The sequence below is a fragment of the Scyliorhinus torazame genome, chromosome 11 (assembly GCF_047496885.1).
Source record: "Scyliorhinus torazame isolate Kashiwa2021f chromosome 11, sScyTor2.1, whole genome shotgun sequence".
NCBI lineage: Eukaryota > Metazoa > Chordata > Chondrichthyes > Carcharhiniformes > Scyliorhinidae > Scyliorhinus > Scyliorhinus torazame.
The window spans coordinates 162,528,835-162,548,648 of record NC_092717.1 but is presented as its reverse complement, the minus strand read 5'-3'; the positions used below and the strand labels follow the sequence as shown (position 1 = coordinate 162,548,648).

The 19,814-nt window shown below is 45.8% G+C and overlaps 1 protein-coding gene across 4 annotated transcripts in view; it reads right to left on the bottom strand.

The window, feature by feature from the left end:
• Window positions 1–19,379, bottom strand: part of lrrcc1 (leucine rich repeat and coiled-coil centrosomal protein 1) — a 218,278-nt gene extending 198,899 nt beyond the window's left edge. For 2 of the 4 annotated variants that reach the window (XM_072467939.1, XM_072467941.1), the window contains exons 1-2: window positions 19,266–19,379; window positions 12,007–12,105 (exon numbers count right to left, since the gene is read on the bottom strand). In XM_072467939.1, coding sequence (XP_072324040.1) covers window positions 12,007–12,065 — 59 coding nt within the window. In that variant the 5' untranslated portion in view covers window positions 12,066–12,105; window positions 19,266–19,379. The other 2 variants (XM_072467940.1, XM_072467943.1) reach the window with 2 other exon arrangements.
• Between the last annotated feature and the right edge of the window lie 435 nt (window positions 19,380–19,814).

The window sequence follows — 19,814 nt, the reverse complement described above, 5'->3', positions numbered from 1 at the left end:
CCTGCATATCTTTGGGTTGTGAGAGGTGAGACCCACACAGATATGGGGAGAATTCAGTCCGTAACTGTGACCTTGAAATGCAGTTCTGTGAGATAGCAAAATCAATTAAATGGGTGTAATGCAGATAGAATTGCTTAAAGGAGATGGTTGTGGAGCAAATGGAGGATAGATGGGCCAAGGAGTAGAGACATGAATTTGTGGCTCAGGCTAATATTGCCACGGACAAGTGTCTTCTCAGGGTAAAGGTTCACGGAGGACAGATAGTTTTGCAAGAAGGCATTGGGGCATTTTCAAATCTGGTTGGTGAAAAAAAGGAGGATTTTGAAGGTTAGGTAAGATTTGCATTAGGTATTCAAAAGTGATAAAAGTGCCAGAGGCGTACGGTTAAGATTCTGAGGAATTGTGTAAGTGGTGTTCACACACAAGGTCCAAGGTATCTTTAAAAAATAAATTTAGAGTACCCGATTCATTTTTCCCAATTAAGGGGCAATTTAGCATGGCCAATCCACCTACCCTGCACATCTTTGGGTTGTGGGAAAGAAACCCACACAAACACAGAGAGAATGTGCAAACTCCACACAGTCAGTGACCCAGAGCGGGATCGAATCTGGGACCTTGATGCCGTGAGGCAGCAGTGCTAACCACTGCTCCACTGTACTGCCCTTTTCCAAGATATTTAACATAAATAACTAGAAGTGTTAATATGGACTTGGGTGGGAAATGTTAGAATCTGTAGCCAGATAAGGCACCCTGAATGAAGGGTGCAAAAGTCATAATTGGTCAACTAAACTTTGGTCAGATAAAGCAGGCCAATGCATCACCTTAGATGAGGCTGTAATGGGAGAAAGCTTCTTGGATACAAAGTGAATTGGTATCCCAAGACTTGATGCAGAAATCAGAGGAAGTGCAGAGATTTAATTACATATGCATTCCTTCCAGGCCACGCACCAGCATGACTTGGAATTATACTGCTGTTCCTTCATTGCCGTTGGGTAAAAATCTTGAAACTCGCTTCCCAACACCACTGTAAGTGTACCTACACCATAAGGACTGCAGCGGTTCAAGAAGGTAGCTCACCACCACCTTAGAGATGGACAATAAAAATGTTGGTCTATCTAGTAACACCCACATCCATCAACAAATAAAAAATTGGTTTATTTCTACAATGCTCTACAAGCAATTAAATTAATTCTCTCAGTTTCTGGGCTTAACCCCATTTTTAAAAGTACACATCCAAATAATCACTTCTAATTGGATTCTGAACAACAACTTTCTAAATCTGGAAAAGCAAGGAATGCAATAGTACCATTCGATCCAAAAAGACAAATGTAAACAATGGATTCAACCCCAGTAATTATTTGCTCATCGAGCCAGTGTGCACGCAAGACCTAGCACCCTTCATGCAGCAACATTCTTAGAAACCATTAGAATTAATTGCATCAACCAGTCTTTCAATTTATTTGCTAGGTAAATGACCAATGTACAGCATTGTTGCAGGAATTCATCTTGAACAAAGCTGGCTTTCACTGTTAGTACATAGAGTTAATTAGGTGTTCAACATCCAGGAAAGCAATTCATTGACATCAGTGTGTGTGAGCACCAGCTTAAAATGCTTAATTACGGTAAACAATTTCAATAAATGGTAGAATATTTTAAAAGCAAGTGTCAGCTACAATGATTAATTGTAGAAATAAAGCAATTCTATCAATAATTGCCTAATTGTCATCAATGTATTATTCATTTTAAGATTGGCACACTAATTAATGCATTAGACACAAAATGTCTTTGCTCGCCAAACTTGAAATCGCCATAACAGCAGAGAAAAACTCGATGCCAAACCCTGCCCACTGCAACATGACGATGTTCCTTAACACACAGTTTCAGCGTGAACCTGAATAGTCCATCATATTTTAGATGAACCTTGCTTGTAGCTAAATTTAAGATCCTGTATTTCTTAAGGTGAATTTAAAATTAAAATAGGTCAAATAGAAATGAAAAAGGTATCAGCTGGACTGAGGGCAAGTAACTCAAAAATAAAATTCCGGAAAGCTTTATATCCCCAATATTTTCAAGGAATGTCTCAAACTGGGGAGCAAAACATTCAAATTTTTAAATAACAGGTTTTGATGCTGGGTGAATTACAGACACATATCACTGCAAAATAAACTTGCTATTACAAAAGGCAGATTTTTTTTTTGTTGTGTGTAAAACCACAAAAGAACATTTGTTAAATATCAGCTTCAGTCAGTAAGAGGCGGTGCCTCCAAGTCAGGGGGGAAATGGGTTCAAACCTTTCTCCACTGTCTTGAACACAAGAGCTTACGTTGACACTTAGCACAGTACTTTATCAAACATGTTATCTTATGAATGAAATGCTACCAAGTCTATCTGCTTAGGCCAATGATCTCAAAGATCTCATGGCATTATGCAGGGAAGTTCTCTTCAAATCCTGACCAATATCTATGCCTCACGTGAAAGACCTCAGACAGATTATCAAGTCATTTATCTCATGTGAGCAGGCTGGCTGTGAAAAATGCAAGGTCTTAGTTAGATTTAGACTGTTCGATTGATTAAAAATTAAAACTCAACCATAAAGTTGTGGTTTAAACATCTTCACACTTGGTGACTAGTACAAAGCAACAGAAGGATGCACAGGTTGATTAACAGTCTGACAGCCCGTGCTGTGGACACTAGTCTTACATGGCATGAAGGGTTTTCCCAAAACCAATAAAACAATGAGAAGGCAGGCACCCACAACCCAATGTTTGCATTCCACTCCCTGTACTGTCAAGAAACTGATTTCTAACTGTGCAGCTTCTGACTCAGAGACTAGTGGTCCTAATAAGCAAATGGTTTGTTACCTTGACCATGAAATGGAACCCAATATATTGGCGAGTACAAGTTTTACTTCCATCCCTTTCCTTTCAGATACAATTTACAAGAAGTTAAACAGACAATGAATTCCTGTTCCTGTCACTTTTGAGCTCATCGCCAGAACATCCGAGTGAACTGGTAAGCATGTAAGGCAGATGAACTTGGGGCTTGGATTAGTACCTGGGAATATGATGTTATTGGTATTACTGAGACTTGATTGAGGGAAGGGCAAGACTGGCCACTAAATATCCCAAGGTATAGATGCTTCAGGAGGGATAGAGAGGGAGATAAAAGGAGTGGAGGAGTTGGATTACTGGTCAGAGATGATATCACAGCTATGATTAAGGAGGGCACGATGGAGGATTCGAGCACTGAGGCAATATGGGTAGAGCTAAGAAATAGGAAGGGTGCAGTAACATTGTTGGGACTTTACTACAGGCCTCCCAAAAGCGAGCGTGAAGTAGAGGTACAAATATGTAGACAGATTATAGAAAAATGTAGGAGCAATAGGGTGGTCGTGATGGGAGATTTTAACTTCCCCAACATTGAATGGGACTCATGAAGTGTCGGAGATGGAGCAGAATTTGTAAGGAGCATCTAGGAGAGTTTTTTTAGAGCAGTATGTAAATAGTCCAACTCGGGAAGGGGCCATACTAGACCTGGTATTGGGGAATGATCCCGGCCAGGTGGTTGAAGTTTCAGTTGGAGACTACTTTGGAAATAGCAATCACAATTCCGTAAGTTTTAGAATACTCTTGGACAAAGATGAGAGTGGTCCTGAAGGAAGAGTGCTAAATTGGGGAAAGGCCAAGTATAACAAAATTCAGCAGGAGCTAGGGAATGTGGATTGGGAGCAGCTGTTTAATGAAATGTGGGAGTCTTTTAAGGAAAGGTTGATTAGAGTGCAGGACAGACATGTCCCTGTGAAAATGAGGGATAGAAATGGCAAGATTAGGGAATCGTGGATGACGGGTGGAATTGTGAGACTAGCTAAGATGAAAAAGGAAGCATACATAAGATCTAGATGGCTTAAAACTGATGAAGCTTTGGAGGAATAGAGGGAAAGTAGAACAAATCTCAAACGTGCAATAAAGAGGGCTAAAAGGGATCATGAAATATCTTTGGCTAACAGGGTTAAGGAAAATCCCAAAGCCTCTTATTCGTATATAAGGAGCAAGAGGGTAACTAGAGGAAGGATTGGCCCACTCAAAGACATGAGGGAATTTATGCGTGGAGTCAGAGGAAATGGGTGAGATTCTTAATGAGTACTTTGCATCGGTATTCACCAAGGAGAGGGACATGACGGATGTTGAGGCTAGGGATGGATGTTTAAATACTCTAGGTCAAGTCAGCATAAGGAAGGGGGAAGGTTTGGGTATTCTAAAAGGCATTGAGGTGGACAAGTCCCCAGGTCCGGATGGGATCTATCCCAGGTTACTGAGGGAAGCGAGGGACAAAATAGCTGGGGCCTTAACAGATATCTTTGCAGCATCCTTGAGCATGGGTGAGGTCCTGAAGGACTGGAGAATTGCTAATGTTGTCCGTTTTTTTAAGAAGGGTAGCAAGGATAATCCAGGGAATTATAGACCTGTGAGCTTGACGTCAGTGGTAGGCAAACTGTTGGAGAAGATACTGAGGGATAGGATCTATTCACATTTGGAAGAAAATAGACTTACCAGTGATAGGCAGCATGGTTTTGTGCAGGGAAGGTCATGTCTTACAAACGTAATAGAATTCTTTGAGGAAGTGACAAAGTTAATTGATGAGGGAAGGGCTGTAGATGTCATATACATGGACTTCAGTAAGGCGTTTGATAAAGTTTCCCATGGCAGGTTGATGGAAAAAGTGAAGTCGTATGGGGTTCAGGGTGTACTAGCTAGATGGATAAAGAACTGGCTGGGCAACAGGCGACAGAGAGTAGTGGTGGAAGGGAGTGCCTCAAAATGGAGAAAGGTGACTAGTGGTGTTCCACAGGCATCCGTGCTCGGACCACTGTTGTTTGCGATATACATAAATGATCTGGACGAAGGTATAGGTGGTCTGATTAGCAAGTTTGCAGATGATACTAAGGTTGGTGGAGTTGCAGATAGCGAGGAGGACTGTCAGAGAATACAGTAAAATATAGATAGATTGGAGAGTTGGGCAGAGAAATGGCAGATGGATTTCAATCCAGGCAAATGCGAGGTGATGCATTTTGGAAGATCTAATTCAAGAGCGGACTATATGGTCAATGCAAGAGTCCTGGGGAAAATTGATGTACAGAGAGATCTGGGAGTTCAGGTCCATTGTACCCTGAAGGTGGCAACGCAGGTCGATAAGAGTGGTCAAGAAGGCATACAGCATGCTTGCCTTCATTGGACGGGGTATTGAGTACAAGAGTCGGCAGGTCATGTTACAGTTGTATAGAATTTTGGTTAGGCCACATTTGGAATACTGCGTGCAGTTCTGGTCGCCACATTACCAGAAGGATGTGGATGCTTTAGAGAGGGTGCAGAGGAGGTTCACCAGGATGTTGCCTGGTATGGAGGGTGCTAGCTATGAAGAAAGGTTGAGTAGATTAGGATTGTTTTCGTTGGAAAGACGGAGGTTGAGGGGGGACCTGATTGAGGTCTACAAAATTATGAGAGGTATGGACAGGGTGGATAGCAACAAGCTTTTTCCAAGAGTGGGGGTGTCAATTACAAGGGGTCACGATTTCAAGGTGAGAGGGGGAAAGTTTAAGGGAGATGTGCGTGGAAATTTGTTTATGCAGAGGGTGGTGGGTGCCTGGAACGCTTTGCCAGCGGAGTGGTAGAGGCAGGCACGATAGCATCATTTAAGATGCATCTAGACAGATATATGAACGGGCGGGGAACAGAGGGAAGTAGATCCTTGGAAAATAGAAGACAGGTTTAGATAAAGGATCTGGATCGGCGCAGGCCGAGAGGGCCGAAGGGCCTGTTCCTGTGCTGTAATTTTCTTTTGTTTGTTTGTTCTTTGGTCAAATCTTCCCCGCCCCACAAAAAAAGTTTAGAATCTCTACTCACAACCTTCAGTATATGGAATGGCTAAGATTATAAACTAATGAAGAGATACCAGAAACTAACACTGTGTGATAAAGTGTATTCATGTATCCACATTCAACAAGATTTCAGTCTCAGCCAGACACTAAGACAAGAAGCAATTCATCAAATAGAGTGAACAAATTGACAAATCCAATTATAAACTTCCAAGCAAATCCTGAAGGTAAGGCTTTGAAAGAAGCCTGAAAGAAGACTTGTTCACTGACTGTTACCTGTATCAGTAGGCCATGGTAAAGTTACAAAACCATCTACGACTATAAATTTGGTTCCATAATACACAGAAACAAAGCTGCGAACAGAGTTGGAGAGAACATGTTTAACAAACATGCATATGGACAAATAGCAAGAGATAGTGACAGAGATTTTAATTTAAGATTCTTGGGCAACTGCAGTGGTTTCCCCGCTAAACTAAAACCATGTTATATTCAAGTGAAAGCTCATAGTTTATGCTCTTTACTTTAATGGATTCAAATTTGAAGTAACATTCGTGCCATACAAGTGCCATTGGAGTGAATCTAACCATCTTCTTTTGAGATTCAGTGGCATTACCATTAACATCTGGGGGTTACCAGTGATCAGAAACACAACTCAATCAGATGTGTGGCTCCAAGAGCATGTCAGAGTCTGAGAATTCTTAAGTAACTCACTTGCTGGCTCCCAAAACCCACAGCTGTCCACCATGTACAGGGCACAAGTCAGGAGTGTGAGGAATACTCTCCACTTGCCTGGATCAGCGTTGGCTTAAACAACACTCAGAAAGCTCGACACCATCTAGGATAAAGCAGCCTGCTTGGTCACTACCCCATCCAGCATCCTCACCATTCACTCCCTCTACCACTGATAATAATCTTTATTACTGTCACAAGTAGGCATACATTAACACTGCAATTAAGTTACTGTGAAAATCCCCTAGTCGCCACACTCCGACACCTGTTCGTGTACACTGAGGGAGAATTCAGAACGTCCAAATTACCTAACAAGCACGTCTTTCCGGACATGGCGCCGGAGCGAGGCGACTCTCTGCGAGCTCTCACGAACAGATCCACTTTTTACTTAACTTATACTCGTTCTAATCTTTTAAAATTTAATTCTAAACCTAACATTATTACTAACCTCTCTCTTTTATCCTCTCTTGCAGGCATGAACATCCTCCGAGGCCCTTGGAGGCCTTTTGACCTGACCCGACCTGACCTCCGCGACCTGGAAGAAGATCGGGCCCAAACCGGAAGTGAAGCCCCAACCTCGATTTGGAGCCGACCCGGACCTCGGAGCTCAAAACCCGGCCTAACTACCTACGCCAGCCCCCGGATCGCCTTGCCCAGTCCCCGGAGCTCCCGACCCGACCCCCTACGGCAAGACCCGGCCCAACGCGACCCCGAGAAACCCGCCCAGCAACCCGACCCCGAAAGACCCGCCCAGCGACCCGACCTACCTGGTGATGGAAGAAAGAAAAATCCACGTGGAGGCTCGACCGGGCCTACTTCAAGATCCGACTCCAGGAGCGCCCAGGGAGGGAACAGACCACGGGATCCAGCCCAACCTGCCTCAGGAAGCCCCTGCCCACAACCCAGGACCCCCGAAACGGCAGAGACCGCGCACGAGGACCCCAACGCGCTGCAAGGTATTCCCACGCCCGCAGAACGCCGGGACCCATCCAGATCGCAAACATGCCCCCATAGCAACCCCTCTACCTCAACCAGTGCACGAGACCCTGCCAGACGCGACCCCAGAGACGTAAACAGCGCCCTGGTCCCCGCCAGTGCCCTGGACCCCGCCAGACGCAACTACCTACCTTCCACAAGAGCCGACATCGGCCATCGGATCCCAGGATCATCCAGCAGCAGCCGCCGACCGAGGAAGCGAGGGAAACGCTGCGGTCTGCAGGTTAGACTGAAGCAACGCGGTTTCAAGACCCCTCTCCCCAGCATACTCCTGGCAAACGAACAAGCGATCGAAAACAAGCTGGATGAACTTAACGCCAGACTTACCTCTCAGAGGGAAGTAAGAGACTGCTGTGTGCTCTGTTTCACAGAGACATGGCTCACCCCTGCCTCACCGGATTGTGCCATACAACCTGAAGGCTTCTCAATTCACCGGGCGGACCGCACGGCATCATCAGGCAAAGCGAAGGGTGGAGGGGTTTGCCTCCTCATCAACTCCTCCTGGTGCTTGGATGTGGCGACTCTGGCGACCTACTGCTCCCCAGACCTGGAACACCTGACCGTGAAGTGCCGTCCATATTATCTTCCACGCGAGTTCACTTCAGCCATTATCACAGCGGTCTACATCCCACCCCAGGCAGCAGTGAGGAAGGTGCTGGACGAACTATACACAGTAATAAACAACTACGAAACAGAACACCCGGAGGCCTTGTTTATCGTGGCCGGAGACTTCAACAAGACCAACCTCAAGAGTATACTGCCAAAAAAAATTCCACCCGCACATCTCCTGTCCCACCAGGGGCGACAACACTCTTGACCACTGCTACTCAAAAATCAAGGGCGCCTACCGTTCCATCCCCCGACCGCACTTTGGGAAATCAGACCATAAGACGGTGCTCCTTCTCCCGGCATACAAGCAGAAACTCAAGCAGGAGAATCCAGCTAAGAAGGTTGTGCAGTGCTGGTCCGAGGAGACAGAAGAGCTCTTACGTGACTGCTTAGAGACAGTGGACTGGTACATATTTAAGAACTCAGCGACCAACTTAAATGAATATGCCACCACCGTCACAGACTTCATCAGCAAACGTGTGGACGACTGCGTGCCAAAGAAAGCAGTACGTGCGTTCCCCAACCGGAAATCATAGCTCAATCGCGAGATTGACTCCCTACTGAAGGACAGGTCTGAGGCGTTCAAGGCAGACGACTCTGACCTATACAAGAAATCCAGGTACGACCTCCGCAAAGCCATCCGGAATGCCAAGAGAGAATATCAAACCAAGCTAGAGTCACAGACAGACTCTCGGCGGTTGTGGCAAGGACTAAACAATATAACGGGCTACAAAGCGAAGCTGAACAGTATCTCTGGCAGCAGCGCACCACTCCCCGATGAACTCAATGCATTCTATGCTCGGTTCGAGCAGGTAAGCAACAATCCGCTGCCGAGTGCCCCAGCAGCCCATAATTCACCCATACCCACCATCACAGCTTCCGAAGTCAGATTGGCCTTCCTGAAAGCGAACCCTCGGAAGGCGACGGGCCCAGACGGGATCCCTGGTCGTGCAGTCAGAGCCTGCGCGGACCAGCTGGCAGAGGTATTCACGGACATCTTTAACCTGTCCCTACTCCACTCCGAGGTCCCCACCTGCTTCAAGAAGACCACCATCTTACCGGTACCAAAGAAGAACCAGGCAACGTGCCTCAATGACTACCGACCAGTGGCCCTGACTTCAGTCGTAATGAAGTGCTTCAAGAGGTTGATCATGAAGCGCATCACCTCCATACTCGCAGAACGCCTTGATCCACTGCAATTCGCATACCGCTGCAACCGGTCCACATCAGACACCATTTCCCTGGCCTTACACTCATCCTTAGAGCATCTCGAAAACAAGGACTCCTACATTAGACTCCTATTTATTGACTACAGCTCCGCCTTCAACACCATAATCCCAGCCAAGCTCCAAAACCTAGGACTTGGCTCCCCACTCTGCAACTGGATCCTCGATCTTCTGACCAACAGACCACAATCAGTAAGAATTAACAACAACACCTCCTCCACAATAGTCCTCCACACGGCGCCCCGCAAGGCTGCGTACTTAGCCCCCTACTCTACTCCCTGTACACACACGACTGCGTGGCAAAACTTGGTTCCAACTTCATCTACAAGTTTACTGACGATACGACCATAGTGGGCCGGATCTCGAATAACAATGAGTCCGAATACAGGAGGGAGATAGAGAACCTAGTGGAGTGGTGTAGCAACAACAATCTCTCCCTCAATGCCAGCAAAACGAAAGAGCTGGTAATTGACTTCAGGAAGCAAAGTACTGTACACACCCCTGTCAGCATCAACGGGGCCGAGGTGGAGATGGTTAGCAGTTTCAAATTCCTAGGGGTGCACATCTCCAAAAATCTGTCCTGGTCCACCCACGTCGACGCTACCACCAAGAAAGCACAACAGCGCCTATACTTCCTCAGGAAACTCGGCATGTCCACATTGACTCTTACCAACTTCTACAGATGCACCATAGAAAGCATCCTATCAGGCGGCATCACAGCCTGGTATGGCAACTGCTCGGCCCAGGACCGCAAGAAACTCCAGAGAGTCGTGAACACCGCCCAGTCCATCACACGAACCTGCCTCCCATCCATTGACTCCATCTACACCTCCCGCTGCCTGGGGAAAGTGGGCAGTATAATCAAAGATCCCTCCCACCCGGCTTACTCACTCTTCCAACTTCTTCCATCAGGCAGGAGATAGAGGTCTGAGAACACGCACGAACAGACTCAAAAACAGCTTCTTCCCCACTGTCACCAGACTCCTAAATGACCCTCTTATGGACTGATTTCATTAACACTACACCCTGTATGCTTCATCCGATGCCAGTGCTTTTGTAGTTACATTGCATCTGTTGTGTTGCCCTATTATGTATTTTCTTTTATTCCCTTTTCTTCTCATGTACTTAATGATCTGTTGAGCTGCTCGCAGAAAAATACTTTTCACTGTACCTCGGTACACGTGACAATAAACAAATCCAATCCAACTTGTTGGAGGAAACCGGAGCACCCGGGGGAAACCCATGCAGACACGGGGAGAACGTGCAGACTCCGCGCTGACAGTGACCCAAGCCGGGAATTGATCCTGGGACCCTGGCGCTGTGAAGCAACAGTGCTAACCCACTGTGCTACGTGATGCACAGTTGCAGCAGTGTGTACCATTTCCGCAATGCACTGCAGGATTTGAGTATAGGAAAGGGATAGTATAGAAATAGGGATGTTTTACTACAATTGTATAGGGCATTAGTGAGGCCACACCAGGAGTGTGCCGATCTGGTACCCTAATCTGAGGAAGGATGTTCTTGCTATGAAATGAAATGAAATGAAAATCGCTTATTGTCACAAGTAGGCTTCAAATTAAGTTACTGTGAAAAGCCCCTAGTTGCCATATTCCGGCGCCTGTTCGGGGAGGCTGGTACAGGAGTCGAACCGTGCTGCTGGCCTGCCTTGGTCTGCTTTAAAAGCCAGTGATTTAGCCCAGTGTGCTAAACCAGCGAAGGTTTATCAGGCTGATTCCTGGGATGGCTGGACTCTCAAGAGGAGAGACTAAGTTGGTTCGGAATATATTTATTAATAGGGGATATTGGGTTATGGGAAGAAGGCAGGAGAATGGGGAGGAGAAACAAATGAGCCATGATTTAATGGGGGAGCAGACACAATGGGCCAAATGGCCTTATTCTGCTCCTGTGTTTTATGGTCTCTTATATTCACTAGAGTTTAGAAGAGTGAGAGGGGATCTCATTGAAACTTATAAAATTCTAACAGTACTACAGTATGAGGCAGGGTGGATGCACGAAAGATGTTCCCGATGGTGGTGGAATCCAGAATGAGGGGGTCATAATTTGAGGATAAGGGGTAAACCTTTTAGGACTGAGGTGAGGAGAAATTTCTTCACCCAGAGTGGTGAATCTGTGGAATTCGCTATCACAGAAAGTAGTTGAGGCCAAAATGTTGTGTGATTTCAAGATGAAATTGGATACAGCATTTGGTAGAAGTGGATCAAAGTACATGGGGAAAAGGTGGGATTAGGCTATTAGTTGGATAATCAGCCATGATCATAACGAATGGCAGAGCAGGATCGAAGGGCCGAATGGCCTCCTCCTGCTCCTATTTTCTATGCTCCTATGTTTCTCAAGGGCAATTAGGGATGGACAACAAGGCCTAGCAAGTGGCGCTCACATCCTGTGCAATCATTTAAAATACATTTTATGGTAGCAAAGCGTTAATTAGATTGTACATGATTTAAGAACATTTGTCTCCTGCTGGATAGTCAGAGTATAAAATATAAGTAATTCCAAGAAATGTATTCTTTGAGCATTTGAATATTTAGTACAGTAAAGACAGTAACCATGTACCTGGTGATAGTCTTATCTATCAGGCACAGTTCTTGGGATGATTGATCGCCGTGTGCCATTCCACTTCATTATATATTGCAACTGTCAGTGATTTGAATGCTAATCATAAAAAGAAAGAAAAATTCAATTTACTCAAACATTTGATTGAATTGCTCACTAGACGTTTCTTCTATTGCACCAAACAAGACACTGCCTTTGAACGATAAGTATCTAGTTTAACTTACATTTCCATTTTTTGAACCAATGTTGGATGTAATTATTTCTGTAATTTTAGCAGAATGAAGTTACAGGAGTATTTAGTTTACTCATAAACATGCATTTATTTAGCATCTTATAATATAATAAAACATCCCAATGCATTAGTAAGAGCAATCAGATCCTGTGCGAGAGTCGACGATTTAGAAAATGTGACCAAAAATATGGTTATAAAGACAGGTTTTGAGGGGTCTTTTAAAGTCAGGAAGAAAAGTAGCAAAGCAGAGATTTAGGGAGCAAGTTCAGCGAATACGGCCGTGACGATGCTACAGGGGGAGCGAGGTGGGAGGGGGATCCAGAGTAGAAAATATGCACAGAGTCCAGAATCAGATCAATGAGCAGCATCTAGTCTGTTGAATCAGAAGATGTTAAAAAACTTCTGTGGAGAAAGGCACAGAAGGATCCGCAAATTCAGACAGAGTAGGGTGCATTGGTAAATCAGGGAGTTTGTGGTAGTCTGCAGGACAAATGTGAAAAGCTAGTAGAGCTTAATAAAGAGCATGGCATGTCAGATTTAGAAATGTTGAAGTTTCTTTAGAGTGGAATTCAGAGAGAGAGTCCAGAATTAAGGTGTTTTCAGAAGAAATCAGGCCTTGAGATTGTGGTGATGTGCATCAATGTAAATACATGTTGGCTAGCTAGACACTAGAGAGAGCACAAGAGACATCACACACACACAACCAATAGATCAGGTAGATAGGACATGACCAATGGACATTCACGATACACACAGGAGGTGACACCACCACAGGAGGGCACTACACCAACCCATATATAAAAGACACCACACACATGATCTGCCTCTTTCCAGTGGAGACAGTCAGTGAGTAGAGACACAGGGTTGATTCAATATTACACCCACCACGTGGATTGCAGCAACTGGTTAGTCAGTCTGGATAGCTATAGTAGGATTAGCAGTAGTGTCGAACCCGAGTAATAGAAGTGTAAATAGTTTAATAAACGTGTTGAAGTTATCTCCACGTCTGAACTTCCTTTGTCAAGTGCACCACAAGGAAGCCGCTTATGTTACACCTACGACAGAACAAATCATGGTACCAGGACTGAACTGTTTCAATTCATACAGCCATACCTCAGCATACAGTGACAACCAGCAACAATACCCAGGCAAGATGTTCGAGATCCGGGTTCCGCAGCAACTCCAGTGCCATGGCGATCTCCGCGAAAACTGGCGGGTATTCCGGCAAATGTTTGAAATCTTCCTGGTAGCAGCCGAACTAGAAGACCTGGTCGATGCTGAAGAGACAGAGCTTCTCTTCACCATCGCCGCCAGTACTCACCACGAGGCCGAAATCCCGGAGCAGAGAACAATTTTGATCGGCGGCCATCTTTCTAAAGGGACTGCACTTGCACAGTTGCGCGAGAAGCGCACAGAACGGGAAGGTCCGTTTTGCGCATGCGCGAGACGCCGCGCATGCGCAATCCCGAAAACGGCCATCGGTACAGGAACAGCGATTTGCGCATGCACAAACGCTTCCTACGGATGATGTCACATGCGTCATGAGGTCAGAGGCCCCAGACCACGCCCATTTAAAGGGGAAACGTCCCAAGTCAATGAAAAAAATCTTTTAAAGCCGTAAAACAACCTTATTTCACCTGGAATGACAGCACAATGTCTCAAATTGAACCAGGAAATGAAATTAACCTCCGAAGAACCCTGCAACAAGCAGTTACCTACGCCCAAACTGATGATTCCGACCTTGAATATTTCGATACCGACATTTACATTTTCTCTGGACCTCGCGAGCCCAATGCCAGCTCCGACGCAAACAGTGATGATATGGTCCTAGAAGACAATGACTCAGACGAACCTTTCACCTTGGGAGGCTACCCCAGTACCAAATCCGAACCACAACTAGACGTATTGCACATTGATTTCCCCGACGACTATTTCTTCGCATTTGAGGATCTTCAGCCCAGCAGATATGACATCCCGACTCGTGAGTGCAGGATTATGCTGCGGCCTGACACCAAGAGACAGAGAGCGGTACAAGCCCAAAGAGAGCGGCCTGCTGCCACACAGAGCGTGGTCCACGCACCACTCAGGGTTCCCGACTCTACGAAAGAAGAAACGCAAGACTCCAGAGCGCAATCCTTGCACAAACAAGAAGTGACTCCTGTGTCACAAGCCTCCACAGCGAGCTCGTGGACAGACTCCACGATAGAAGAAACGCAAGACTCCGGAGTGCAGTCCTTGCACACACAAGACGTGACTCCAGTGTCACAAGCCTCCGCAGCGAGCTCGTGGACAGCCTCCACGATAGAAGCAACGCAAGACTCCGACGTGCAGTCCTTGCAGGAACAAGACCATGACGGTCTAGCAACCTCCTCTGACCAACTAGCAGCAGACGATGCAAGTCTGCCATGCTCCAGTAAACAGCAGGAAGACTATGACAGTCTACCATGCTCCAGTGCACAGCGGGACGACCATGACGTTCTATCATGCTACAGTGAAGAATAAAGCGACGATGACAGTCCAAGCCCAAATGAAGGACAACAGCAAGACAATGACAGTCCACCCACATTGTTTGCGCCACCAGATGAAGACTCTGACAATTTACCCAACCCAAGTGAACAACAAGCAGCTACTGAGGATCTACCCACGGTATGTGAGACGAGTGACGACAGCATCCTACTTCCCATGCAAGATGTGCAAAGTGACAGACCTCAGCTAGTGTGTACAGAGGCACTCAGCCTTTTGGGCCAATTCACTAGCCATAATAATCAAACCGTATCCCAGCCTATTGGTGCCGGTCAGTCCACAACTTCACTATGAACCAGCACAGGCAAGTAGAGCTATTTCTCTTGCTGCTTAAATCCTCTGCTTGAATGAAAGGCACAGGCCACTTGCCTCAGAGATATATGACCATTAATCATCCGTGAATCAAAAATGTAATGGTAAAAATAAAAGAAAGGGGAAATAAGAGAATGGACATGGATTAAATAGGAAGGACCTTTACACAAGCTCAACGTCTGGCAGTGAGAGCAGGTGCTATGGGTGTCTTTCCAGTGGGAAGGAGCATTTTGTCCCGCTAGGCAGCCACCGCCACCTCAAAATCACAAAAATGTAATAGCACAAGTTGGGCAACCTTCGACTATTAACATGCTGACCTGCCGCAGTCCATCTGCTTCAATAGATGCTTGGAGGTTAAAGTATTTGCTCAACAAGTGGACAGAATCCACCACACCAGGCAGGCAAACAAGCAAAAAGAAAGAAGATGCAAACTCTTCGATTGGCAAGCTGCAACATCAGGACAATGTGCACAGGACTGACAGACGACCTCTAACTGATCTGATATCGCTGCAATGGTCAAGATGGGGCTGGACATAGGATGAACATTGATGTAGATTCATGATATCACTGGTCTCAAGAGAACCTGCCCCCCCTCCTACAAATTGTTCAGAACCACTGCTTGCCATCTGCGACTCAACTCAAATAGCGTCAGTCAACCTCAGGAATGTCTATGTTCCAATACTGTGCTCCCCTACAGTTTGTACGAGGGGCTTGACATGGTGATCAGCAGAAACCCCAAGGCTGGACATTTTGATGCAAGTGTGGGCGTGGGCCATGAAGCATGGCCCTCTTGCCTTGTACATCATGGCTTGGGAAGGTTAATTGAAAATGGACAGAGACGATTTGAGCTTTGCGTAACTAACATTGTCTTTCAGAACAAACCATGCCACAAGGTAGCCTGGAGATATGAACATTTAGGACTTTGGCATCAATCTTGATCTGATCATCACTAGATGTGACTCTTTTAATACATGCAGCTACCTCAAGTGCCGACTGTGATACACATTACTCTCTGGTGTGCAGAAGGATTAGGATGCAACCCTTAAAGCTCGTATCAACATCACCAGTCTCCCTGGCAAGATAAAACCTACAGTTCCAAGTGAGATTGATCACGGTAGCCCAGCGGATAGCACTGTTGCTTCACAGTGCTAGGGTCCCAGGTTCAATTCCCAGCTTGGGTCACTGTCTGTGCGGAGTCTGCATGTTCTCCCTGTGTCTGTGTTGGTTTCCTCCAGGCGCTACGGTTTCCTTCCACAAGTCCCGAAAGACGTGCTTGTTAGGTCAATTGGGCATTCTGAATTCTCCCTCTGTGTAGCCGAACAGGCACCGGTGTAGGGTGCCTAGGGGCTTTTCACAGTAACTCCATTGCAGTATTAATGTAAGCCTACTTGTGACACTAATAAAGATAACAAAAGTGGTCTCCAGTATTCCCACAGAGAAGAAGCAAAATGGAACATACTTCGAGATACCATCAACAATGCCACACTTTCAGCATAAGGGAAACAAGAGCAGAAAGGCAGTGGCTGGTACAAGACTAACATGATTGTGCTGGAACTAGTTATTGAAGCCAAGCAGTCTGCTCTCATTAATTACAAGAGAGATCAGGGCAAGAAGAAACTGAATGCACTAAAAGGGGTTTGAAGTAAAAGTCCAACAGACCTCTGGGCACTTTGCCATTGAGTACTAGCTTACAACTCTACCAGAATATCCAGATGTCCTTCAACACAGGGAATGCTAGGGGCATATATGGCGAGATCAAAAATGCAGCAGATCCAACAACCAAGTAAAAAGCTCCATTAAAATATAAGGGAGCGAAGGTCATCATTGACTGCAGTAAACACTTGGAGAGATGGTGGAACACCACCCAGAGTTATAGTCCTGGGAGATCAGGGATGAGAGTGGCACAAGAAATAAAGATCTGAAAACGAATAGGCAAAGACAAAAATGTCTGAAATATGTTTGTGACAGGGATTCAGGTAATTCGAGCACTTTTTATGTTCTGTAGTAAATGCAAGTGCTTCTTGGCCACTTCAAATGTTTGGAATGATTAGACTTTCAATGGTTAGAAACATTAGTTTCCCTTTGTTCACCTTCTGCAACCATCAAGACTGTGGAGCAGTGCATTTTAGAAAATCACCTCAGTATTTCAAAATATGTCCACATTATAGCATGTTGGACAATGCATTTTACAAACAACTTCAGGTAAAAGAGAAATCAGCACAATCAAAGGAAATATTTGCATCTGACCACGTTCCACAAAGGCCAACTGGCCAGTCTGCTCTAAATATGGTAACATCAGCAGATGCTAGTAATTTAATTATGGATTTGTTCACCTACTAACTAATGCAAACTGGATATCTGCATCAACAAAACTTTGAACATTATTTGACACACTAGAAATTGTAAGTACCATAAAATGAATACAGTCGGACTCCAAATCGAACAGTTCATCTGGCTGGGATTTTACCTCATTATAAAGGAACAGAATGTGAACCCAACCAAAGTATCAGCAATACCTGGGTGCTGAGAGCAGGTTGTGCCTCCTTCACAGAACAGCTCATGTCGAGCCAGTGTGTGGCTCAGGGCCATGGAACACTGTCATTGTTGGAGTTCTTTCCAATTCAGCAGTTTTGTGTTCGGGTTAGGCTGCAACTCTTTATTCAAATCCACTCACTTGAGGTTCAGGACAGGGTAAAAAGGGTAAGGACGGGCTATGCACAATGAGAGTTGATCAATTTACTTCAGCAATTAATCAAAACCGTGTTCTTGCATGATCTGTTAATTATAACCAGCACCTTGCTTCAGCCTTAAAAAGAGCAGCATTTCAAATAGGTAACTGTGCAAACTACTACCTGCCAACAGCTCAACAACTGAACTCCCAGCTCCTGGGGCCTTGGAACAGAATTAACAGCAAGGAGGGTTTTGTGCTCGTATGCCTGACGGGGGTTTGGGTCGTCCCCAGCCTAGTTTTACCGATCATCTTCAGCTGTCGCCATATGATGCCTCAGCACAATCCAGGATTTTTAACCCCGTAGCTTTTTAAAGGCCATGGCCATGATTTTCAGCATTAGGTGTTAATTAAAGCAATGAATCTAAGTGGCCAGCAACTTAAGACAGAGGCAGGTACTTTATCCAGTCCTGCTTTACCTTATACTCCAGATCTGAAGAAAATGCCTGCCATGTCCTTTGCTTCTACAACAACAAAATCACCACTAATGCAGAACAAACACCTATGCTTATATAAGGCAAGTAACAAATGAAGGACTAGGGACTGGCACAACCTTGTCAGCCAATGATTGCTGTTATTCTGGCACTGTCCAAAGCTGCCAATCAGCAGAGGCAATGGGCCAGATCAGGCACAAGCAGAAGAAAGCATGCATAACATCAAGCACAGGTCAAGTGAAGCAAAGGAGGTGGAAAGGAGACAGAGGTCAGAAAAACATTTTGAAGGTATAATTGAAGTGTGAAAATTTCTTAGCCCTGGAATGTGGCGACTGAGGCAATTCCAGACACCATAGAAAGCCTGTCTCTCATGGAAAAGGTGGACATTGAACATTATGTGTGTGTCAATGCACAGTGTGACCTACAATGGAGTCAGTTACATTCTCACTCTTTAACATATTGTTCTCTTTGTTATTCTCAGCCACAGAGGATGTCTACTTCCGTACCAGAACTGACAGAAAGCTGTTTCAACCTTGCCGGCATGAAATCCAAGATGAAAGTGCAGCAAGTCCTCAGAGAGTGACTCTATGTTGACAAGGCTGCACTAACATTCCATACCAGAACATCTTCAGCAGCAAATGGACAGGCTCTCACACACGTATAAAATGTTTGGTTTGACCATAATGTAGAAAAATGTTATGGTCCAGGTTATTGCCGCTATCTGTCAACATATGTGACCTGGACATTGTTGATATCTTCACATTCCTAGGCTAATCTGTCACTCAATGCTGAAATCAACACACATTGCAAAGTCTGCAGCTGTAGTGCGCTAGTGGAGTAAATGAAGAGGGCAGACGCTGACAGCCGAGGGCGATGATCTCTAGAGGCCGCCTGTTTCCAGGGACAGTGGAAGAGGCGAGCAGAAACAAAAAGCGGCAGAGACCAGTGAGTCCTGCATCTTACCAGCCGAGGCTCCTGAGCCGCGCTAGGGGATGAATCGCTAATCCCTGCACAAGAACTGCGGTCTTACCGTCCACTCCGCCCCCCAGTCTGGCCAGGAAACTCGGCGGCTGCGGGCCCGGTGGACAGCGACTTTTCCGCTTCCTTCCGGCCCCATCTCCATCGCAACAGCTGAGGGCCAATCGTCAGCGAGATGCGCTCTCACGTGATCTCGCAGCCCCTCCCCCCCGCCTCCCGAATTTTCCCGCTCAAACCCGGCGCCACGAACCACTTCCGGTCCCACTAGCCCGAGCTCCGGTCGCTACCAGCTTCCCGCACTCGAGTTCTTTCCTCCTCCCTTCGGCTGTCCGGGAGCTGGATTTCATTCCAATCCCCGAGAGGGAGACACCCACGGATTAGCGCAGGGCGCTTAACATGCCCCAGTTCCATCAAGAGTGGCTGTTCAAATGTTGGGGTTAAGCCTTGCTTTGCCCAGTGGAGATGATTATCTGGTCATGGATGTTGCTGGGGCACCTGAGTGAAATTCACTAAAATAAGCAAAATGCTGCAGATGCTGGAATCTGAAATAAGATCAGGGGATGGGGAAAATTTAGCAGGTCTGGCAGCATCTATTAGGACA